Source organism: Ostrea edulis, chromosome 6 (genome assembly GCF_947568905.1).
Source record: "Ostrea edulis chromosome 6, xbOstEdul1.1, whole genome shotgun sequence".
NCBI classification, from domain to species: domain Eukaryota; kingdom Metazoa; phylum Mollusca; class Bivalvia; order Ostreida; family Ostreidae; genus Ostrea; species Ostrea edulis.
This window is the reverse complement of record NC_079169.1, coordinates 10,239,730-10,250,166: the sequence shown is the minus strand read 5'-3', so window position 1 is coordinate 10,250,166 and position 10,437 is coordinate 10,239,730. Positions and strand designations below refer to the sequence as shown.

Here is a 10,437-nt window from a genome sequence, read left to right as displayed (position 1 = left end):
GGGTAAAATACTATCTAACGTGTTTCATACCGATTGTTAGACCGTTCTTGACACACTGATTTTGACTACGGACAACTCCGCTTACCTGATCAGAATATAGGGCTCACGGCTGGTGTGACCGGTCGACAGGGGATGCTTACTCCTCCTAGGCACCTGATCCCACCTCTGGTGTGTCAAGGGGTCCGTGTTCGCTGTTTTTATTTCTTATAGGAGTTATGAGATTGATCACCGTTCGTTATATTCACCTTTTGCTCTTTAAATATCTGCGTTTGTCATGCGCGTTCATTACGTTTAGAGGTAAAAGACTACTTATAAAAACATTGTTCTCTACACATTGCAGCTGACAACGGATTACCCCGTTTGAGGGCTTATGGTGGGTGTAGCTGGGATGCTTACTCCTCCCATACAGCTAATTCCATTTCTGGTAGGTCCAGAGGTTCGTGTTTGCACTACTCTTAATTTTGCATTCTTTTTAGGAACTATGAGGTTGGTTGATCACTCTACGTTATCTTCACCTTGTAGACCACTGACACGTCGTCGTCGATATATTTTATATTGTACGTCAGTAACATGTAGTAATCACTTTCATTGGACCGATAATCTTAATAAGGAATGAAAAATATGCCAGGGTGAAGCGTTGCAGCTTATACTGATATATTTTCAAAACTGAAAATTTATTATCTACATTAGCATACTGCTTTCATTTCTGTCGGTGATTAGCCATTAGAATAAATTACACTTATCAAGTAGTTCTGTATTCATACGCGCATTGTTTAAACTTTGTTACTAATATGTTTCTCACGATGTTTATAATTTTGAAAATCTATTTATCTTCGTCACAGGGAATATTTGGAAATTCAAAACGACATACCCGACTGTGACACCCTTCTGTCAGTTAAGATACTACAATGTTAAAAAGGATTACAGCTGATTCAGGAGAAGTACTACAGGTCTAACAAAGACCAGACTTTATCTACTGCATGTCTGTAAGAATGAACTGTTCTTGTCTTATCATATTTTCATTGGTTTTGGAAGTTTTTTCGCATCTGGAAGGTAATAAGAATTTCTTTTGTGACACCATTTAATCTTTGAAATGAATACTTCTTAATGCTTTTTTTTTTTTTTTTTTTTTTTTTTTTATTATACATTTTTACATTTTGTTAATAGGATGTCATGTGGGCTGGACGCATTTTCAGGACAAATGTTATTTTTTCAGTCACACCACAGCCAGCTGGTTCGATGCTGGTGTAAGTAGTAAAATTTTTAAAAGTATGTAACATGAGAGTGGTTTATAATAATGAGCTGATACTTTGAGTGAAATTCTCAATGATATGTAATATGAGGGACACGAGCTGTTTATAATAATGAGTTGAAACTTGTGTGATATTCTTAATAGTATGTAATATGAGGGACACGAGAGATTTATAATAATGAGCTGATTCTTTCGCGTTCCAATTGTTATCTTTTGAGAATATTTGATTTCCATCTGGTGTCTCTATCGCCGTTGACACCTCCTCGTTATCTCTGTTTAAACAGACAGGTGACTTTATTACCAATTCCGGAACCTTCGCCTGATTTATTTATTGTGACATCATCGTTAATTACAGCTGACCATCCTGTCACCTTCCCTACTGCAGCTGTAGGTAGATGTCGCTATAATACTAGAGCACACTACTTCCAACATGTGATATAGGTCACTTGTATTAGTATCACTGTACACATGCTAGTAACCTCTCGGTACTAAAATAACCACTTCGTTGCTATTAGACAGATATATATATATATATATATATATATATATATATATATATATATATATATATACGTTTACAAGTAACATCTAAATGGATATAGATGCATCTTTTTGCCCCACAATAATCAAACACTACACAATTATTGATATTTTAAGGTCAATACAATGTTTTAGCTACCTAAGTTCACATTATGTGACTGAATGATTAAAAAAAAAAAACCCATCAAAATCGGCTAATGTAGCCCAGGGAACAATGTCTGGCAGGTCGTCTTTGTTTACAGGTAGAGTGCAAAGCGTATTCGAAAATGATTAGAGACGCGAGTTTTAGTTGCTGATATAATTCAATAATTCTAGCACTAGAACTCGCCCGCCATTCTTTGTTTACATCTCTAGTGCGAGACCTGGCCGAAAATGAGTAGAGACGCGAATTTTCATTGGTGGACCAAAAATTATACCAATTCTTATCAATTTTGAAATTTCCAATTTCGTTTTGGTCTGATGTTGGAAAAATCAGATGTTATATTAACCTCAAAGTCATAAGGACATAAACATAACATTCTGTTTTAAGTAGCCTAATACATATAGTATGCTATCAGGACGCTATTCAAATGCGAACAAAGGTTCAGAGATACTCGAAAGAACTGGTGTTTTCAAAACACTTCTATTTTGACAGACTTCTTGATTCGCACTGACCACATTTCGTTAAGATGACTGTTACAGTAAGAGCTTGACAAATGATATAAAACACTGAGTGGAACCATATTCCAAGCACAGCATCGAGCAAGAATACAACATGGGAATGCGGATGCATTTGGGATTATATCTTGTCAGTGTAATTTTCTTCATATGGACGACATGTATAAGCAGCATATGACATTTTAGCCATCAATATTTGTCAATGTAGCTCTTCCTACCTCTATCTAAAGTTGTGGTACTCCACCCACAGCTGGTGGTGTCTCACTATGCAAGGTGAAGATAACGAACAGTGATCAATCTCATAACTCCTATAAGCAATACAAAATAGATAGTTGGGCAAACACGGACCCCTGGACACACCAGAGGTGAGATCAGGTGCCTAGGAGGAGTAAGCATCATTGATGGGACAAAAACAATCAATCAATCAATCAATCACCCTACTTCTACAACAAAGTCATAACATTGTAGAAATGCAAAACCAAGCCAGCACCCTGAAGCTGGTGACATGATGATTACAAGACAGAGTCAACACAATCTTCAAATAACAGTGAACTTGGGTTATCCGAAAGGCACTGTATTATCTAATTAGCAGTCTCGCTGTGTTCAGTGAGTCACTGATATCAACCAAAGAAGGAGATGGGAAGAGAGAAAGAGAAATAAGTGGACTTATGTTCAAAAAGAATAAAATCGAAAAATGTATAAATAAGTAGCAACAGCACTTGTAGTGAAAACTGAAACATCAACGTCCAAATCTATATACCTAAACAGTTTTAGTAATTCGCTCATTTGCACGTGCTCCAAGCACAGCGCGATTATATAATGATTTAATGGCGATGATTCGATTGTATAACGACGATGTTTGATGGATCTATCGTAGATTCGTCATCATTCACATGTACTAGTAATCCTCATCGCACCATCGCAATGATAGTGCGAACAAGCATAACACAACAACGGGATTCTATAGCAATCGATGAAATAATTCTCACTACCTTTAACATACCGGTGTATGGTGGTTGAGTATATTTGGTTTGGTTGCATATTTGTGGAAATTAGTATTCATTTTATTGTAGTATTGGCAACTTTGTTGCCTTTTTTATAGGAGGCATGTACACAGTTCCATTCTAAACTAGCAGAACCCAGAATAGTTACGGAGTCTAACTTTCTTAAGAGTCAAAGCCAATTCCTTAGTAAGTGCAAAACATTAATTACATATAATTTTCTATACCCACTGAAGAAAGTTCGGGTGTATTGGTGTTACCCCGGTCCGTCCGTTCGTCTGTGATACTTTCTTTTTCCTCAAACTCATTTTAATTTTAAGCAATAACCATTAATCTTTTGGAATATGATAGATGGTGACCCGTATATGTGCAATAAGGTTTCGGAATTTTCAATTTTACCCTGAGGGCCAAATTGGGGTCGAAAAAAAAAATGTTTTTCTACTAAAACCTGGTTCCCGGAACTACTCTCACATTTTACGCAACAGCCAAATCATCCTTTGGAAGATGTGCAAAAAGTTTACAGAATTTTCATTTTATTCCTTGGGGGTAACAAACGACTATTTTCTAAATTAAAGAAAGCACCTCCTCCCTGGTTCCCAGAAATTCTCTTACATTTTACACAGTAGCCAAATCATCTTTTGGAATTCAATTGGTGGTGTTCTATAGATGTGCAATAAGGTTTCGTAATTTTCATTTTCACCCTTGAGGCGAATAGGGGTATAAAACGACGTTTTCTATATATATATATATATATATATATATATATATATATATATATATATATATTCTTTAAAAAAAAACCAATTATGAAATAGGAATTGGGATTACACTAGGGCACTTGCCCAACAGAATATTCGATGCATCTTGACATATTATGCAGCAAGAATATATATGGTATAGGGATGAGGATTTCATCTGTTTTGAAGACATTTGAGCAATCACAGAATGAGAGGATGAGGGAATGACCATGTGGCATCTTGATATGTGTATTAAAACTATATATTTCTGGCAGTATAGAGGTAATGTATTCCTTCCAGTGGTCCTGAGATCATATTCTCAGCTGAACACTTTATGCCAAGAAATTATAAAATAACTACTGTGGCTTCTTTGCTAGTTAAAACAAGATGTGTTTGTGAAACACAAATGCCCCCGATAATGGCCAATTCCGAAGATGGTCAAGGTCACAAGGGCAAATATCTTGGTACCAGTAGAAAGATCTTGTCAAAAGAAATGCTCATGTACAATATTAAAGCTCTAATATTTACCATTTAGAAGTTATGACCAATGTAAAAAAAAAAAAAAAGTAGGTCAAATGTCAAGGTCAAAAGGTTTAATACCAACGGAAAGGTCTTGTAACAAGGAATACTCATGTGAAATATCAAAGCTCTATCACTTACTGTTCAAAAGTTATTAGCAAGGTTAAAGTTTTCAAAAAATAGGTCAAACTCCAAGGTCACGGGGTCAAAAATGTTGGTACCCAAGGAAAGGTCTTGTGACAAGGAATACTCATATCAAATATCAAATCTCTATCTCTTACTGTTCAAAAGTTATTAGCAAGGTTAAAGTTTTCAAAAAGTAGTTCAAACTCCAAGGTCAAGGTCACAGAGTAAAAAATGTTGGTACCCACGGAAAGGTCTTGTCACAAGGAATACTCATGTGAAATATCAAAACTCTATCACCTACTGTTCAAACGTTATTAGCAAGGTTAAAGTTTCAGACAGAATGACAGAATTACGGAATGACAAACAGGACAAAAACAATATGCCCCCGATCTTCGATCTCGGGGGCATAAAAATACGACGGAGAGAATATCTAACAATAAAATGATTTGTTGTTTTTACCGCATAATGAAGTTAGCAAGCATTGCAGAAAAAAAAAATCATAATCCACTTTAGCATTTTATGCATTTTAGCATTTGATGCATTTTGTAAAATTACAAACTAGATTTTACGTAACTCCATACTAGCATTATTATAGGATAAAAGTTCAAAATTTGTATTGATTTCAACTTATTAGAGTTCAAACTAATAAATCATCAAACTTTTTAAGATAATAGACATACATATACAAAATCATATATTAACATCAGGAAATTCCCATTTTCTTTCAACAGCATTGTCAAATTTTCACAAAAGTTGGTTGAAAGGATATGATAGTTTTCATGATAATTTCATAAAGCCGTTTCTTTACAAGCCTATTCACAAATTTCTTTAAAAAATAAAGAAAATATATCGCATAATGGACTCGATAAAGAATTCAATGAAAACAGAGTCACTGCCCTTGGATTCGATATTTTGAAACATATAATTGATTATTCATATATATCTTAGACTTTAGAAATATTATATGTTGAACAAGATTTTTACAATTAACAATTGGAAAAGACTTCAACACAATTTATGGTACAATAATAGCATGCATAAATGTAAATAGATTATTGATTTTACAAAATCTCATAACGTAACAGGAGGATGGAACTACTTTAAGTACTAAAATATTTAGGAACGATCATGCGGACAAGTGGTACTAAAAACCGGATCAAACTAGTTTGCAACAAACATATATTCATTTTCCCAGATGAAAGCAATGCCAATTTCAAAAGAAAAAAGATTCAGTGAATGTAAATATTTAAAAGCAAACACTTGTATTATTATGAAATTTGAAATTATTGAATTACTGACTTCCGTCCAGGAGGATGCCCTGCGTCCATACAAGCGAGACATCTTCAAGGCACACGTGAATAGTTTTGTATCATTCATATTGATTTTTCATCGATGGAAAATATTAACAGAGAAAACTTTGAGATTTCTTAAGTGTTCCCATTTAAACAGATGTAAACATGTGGATTGGAATATCAGACATTATCAAAGAAGATCGATGGGAGTTTTCTTCTACACAAGAGGTCGTTAAAAACACCGAATTCGGTCCTGGGGAACCTAATGCTTGCACTGCAGAGAACTGCGTGGCTCTCTGGAAAGATTTCCATGGAATGTGGGTGGACCTTGCATGTACAGAACGTCTGAATTTCATCTGTGAAGCGGATGCTGTGTAAGATATGTTTGCATTTGAATATATATGTATTAAGGAAATTTACGTCTATTTCTCTGAGTGAGAAAGTAAATCACACCAAATTACTTATATATTACCCTGCTTTAATATTGGGATTAGTTACAGTCCTATCAATTCATCCAGTGTATTTACCCTAACCGTGTTGGGACTATGAAAAAAATGAGAATAACGAACAGTGACCAACCTCCATAAAGAATGCACACAAAGAATAAAGCAAACACTGACCCTGGACACACCAGAGGTGGGATCCTGTGTCTAGGAGGAGTAAACATTATTACAATCCACTTTCAAAAATTACGCACTTTGAAAAAAAATTCAAAGTGCGTTAAACTTGGGACCAAGTCAACGCAGTTTGAAAAAAAAGTATTATATTTTTATTTTATTTGTTATCGACTATATTAACGCACTTTGCAAAAAACAAATTTTGCACGGATCGGTCGATTTTCTTGAAGCTTTCAAAAATGATGGTTGATTATTTCAACCTTAATATTTGATTAATGACGTCGCTTCCGGATCTCAGATTTAAACGGTTTCCTCGATTTGGGTAATTATAAGTGCCTGGCTCTGCGAGAACCCTATAATGATTACACTGGCCGTCCCTCCGTCCGATTTCATTTTCATTTGTCTTCTGGCCAAAGCTTTACCCATAGATTGACCAGAGTGTGCAGTGACCTTGATCCAATTTCCTAGATCAAAGGTCACTGTAGATAAACCTATCTGTGTCAGATCTTTGTCTGGAGCATATTTTCTCTACCCTTGGCCCAGTTGAGGTCCATGGGTGGAGAATGTGTAGTGGCCATAAACCAATTTTCTAAGATGAATGGTCAAAGGCGAACTGATTTCTCTGTGCAAAACCCTTGTCTGGAGCATATTTGTCTCCCCTTGGCTTTACCAGTCTCAGACTTCACCCATAAACCTTTGCTGGGTACAAAATGGTCCTCTCCGAAAACAATATTTTAGAACTTCTTTACGATTTTTGCCGATTTTTTATATGATCATTATAAGCATATTCCACTACAAGTTTCGCAAAAACCAATTCTGTTGCAATTAGTTTGAGGTAAAACAGTAGAATGACTGGACTAAATGACGACTCAAATGTATGACAAACGGCATGATTTCAGCTTCTCCATCGTCAACTTCCAATATTTATGTAGCAATATTCCATTATCACCTGCATATGGTGTTTATATCTCTCAACTGATTCGATACGCAAGATCTTGTACTGCGTATAGTCAGTTTTTAAATCTTGATGGTACAGGGGTTTCAACAATCTCGATTGAAGTCAGCATTTCGCAAATTCTATGGTCGTTCTAACGATCTAGTTCGTCAATACAACCTATCATAGGGTCATATGCTGTCTGACGTGTTTCATACCAATTGTTAGGCCGTTCTTGGCGCACTGATTTTGACTACGGATACCTCCGTTTACCTGATCAGGATGTAGGCCTCACGGCGGGTGTGACCAGTCAACAGGGGATGCTTACTTCTCCTAGGCACCTGATCCCACCTCTGGTGTGTCCAGGAGTCCGTGTTTGCCCAACTATCTATTTTGTATTGCTTGTAGGAGTTATGAGATTGATCACTGTTTGTTGTCTTCGCCTTTCACGTATACATGTAGTGAAACTCTAGGTATTTACATTGTACCTTAGTGAGAAAATACAGCTCTTTTGCAGTAAGGATCTTTTTCGTCGTAGATCTGATTCGGGGAATGGTTAATGCTGTTTTTAAATATCGTTGAATAACATTATTTCGATACATCAGGTTCAATGAATGTCATTGGTAATCGTTGTTACCATGATTTGATTAAATGAAAGGTAAAGATAACGAACAGTGATCAATCTCATAACTCCTATAAGCAATACAAAATAGATAGTTGGATAAACATGGACCCATGGATATACCAGAGGTGGGATCAGGTGCCCAAGAGGAGCAAGCATTCCCTGTCGCCCGGTCAAACGCGCCGTGAGTCCTATATCTTGATCAGGTAAATGAAAGTCATTGGTTAAGTTAATTATTGCACATTTATTTAATTGATTCAGTGAATAGAATGGATTTTAATTATTGTAGGTCTGATTTTGGAGCTCTCATTGGTTGAACACTGCCATGTAACGAATTATATCAACTCCGGAAATAAATTAATGAACAGGAAGGATGCGTTTTTTATATCAAAGTTAATGGTTGCACGAACTTGTATGATATGTACAGTACTTAGCCACAAAGTTGTCAGTATAAGTAACAATAAATCAGATTGTATTATTCATTTCTGTTTTAACACAATGACGTTTTATTGCTCATGATTTATATATATTTGCAGTAATCAACTCTCTGTAGAACAAATTCAATTAGTTATTCAGAGAGTTGAGATAAACACGAATGCTTAGTGCATTATGAAAATAGATTAGATAGCCCACATACATGTACAACCATACTTCAGGTTGAATAACATGGGAATATCGATAAGTATTACAGGTACTGTGTATTTTGTCAAGTAGCCATGGTACATTTATTCCGAATTACGTCAAATACCAACGATGCTTCGATTTGAAGATTGAAATAGTTTTTTCCTGCGATTAAAAACACTAAAGGGGCACTTTTTGTATTATCTTGCTATTAGTGATGGTGATATTGTGATTTATTTTATTATGTGTTTTTGTGTTGTATTGGTATGTCACTATTAGTGTTGGTCATATTGTGATTTATTTTGTGATATGTTTTTGTAGTGTATTGGTATGTCACTATTAGTGTTGATGATAATGTGATTTATTTAGTTATGTGTTTTTGTATTGTATTGGTATGTCACTATTAGTGTTGGTGATATTGTGATTTATTTAGTGATGTCTTTTTGTATTGTATTGGTATGTCACTATTAGTGTTGGTGATATTGTGATATATTTAGTTATGTCTTTTTGTATTGTATGGGTATGTCACTATTAGTGTTGGTGATATTGTGATTTATTTAGTGATATGTTTTTGTATTGTATTGGTATGTCACTATTAGTGTTGGTGATATTGTGATTTATTTAGTGATGTGTTTTTGTATTGTATCGGTATGTCACTATTAGTGTTGATGATATTGTGATTTATTTAGTGATATGTTTTTGTATTGTATGGGTATGTCACTATTAGTGTTGGTGATATTGTGATTTATTTAGTGATGTGTTTTTGTATTGTATTGGTATGTCACTATTAGTGTTGGTGATATTGTGAGTTATTTAGTGATATGTTTTTGTATTGTATTGGTATATCACTATTAGTGTTGGTGATATTGTGATTTATTTAGTGATATGTTTTTGTATTGTATGGGTATGTCACTATTAGTGTTGGTCATATTGTGATTTATTTAGTGATATGTTTTTGTATTGTATGGGTATGTCACTATTAGTGTTGATGATATTGTGATTTATTTAGTTATGTGTTTTTGTATTGTATTGGTATGTCACTATTAGTGTTGCTGATATTGTGATTTATTTAGTGATGTGTTTTTGTATTGTATGGGTATGTCACTATTAGTGTTGGTGATATTGTGATATATTTAGTGATGTGTTTTTGTATTGTATGGGTATGTCACTATTAGTGTTGGTGATATTGTGATTTATTTAGTGATGTGTTTTTGTATTGTATGGGTATGTCACTATTAGTGTTGGTGATATTGTGATTTATTTAGTGATGTGTTTTTGTATTGTATGGGTATGTCACTATTAGTGTTGATGATATTGTGATATATTTAGTGATATGTTTTTGTATTGTATTGGTATGTCACTATTAGTGTTGATGATATTGTGATTTATTTAGTGATGTGTTTTTGTATTGTATTGGTATGTCACTATTAGTGTTGGTATATTGTGATTTATTTAGTGATATGTTTTTGTATTGTATGGGTATGTCACTATTAGTGTTGGTCATATTGTGATTTATTTA

General features: G+C 34.6%; 1 protein-coding gene across 1 annotated transcript; it reads left to right on the top strand.

Annotated features, from left to right (window-relative positions):
• Positions 1 to 568: 568 nt before the first annotated feature.
• Positions 569 to 8,668, top strand: LOC125647794 (CD209 antigen-like protein 2). Its single transcript, XM_056141513.1, has 5 exons — positions 569 to 1,053; positions 1,168 to 1,247; positions 3,552 to 3,639; positions 6,282 to 6,498; positions 8,587 to 8,668. Exons 1-5 carry the CDS (start codon positions 981 to 983, stop codon positions 8,612 to 8,614), a joined length of 486 nt encoding a protein of 161 aa, XP_055997488.1. The 5' UTR covers positions 569 to 980; the 3' UTR covers positions 8,615 to 8,668.
• The last annotated feature ends 1,769 nt before the right edge of the window (positions 8,669 to 10,437 follow it).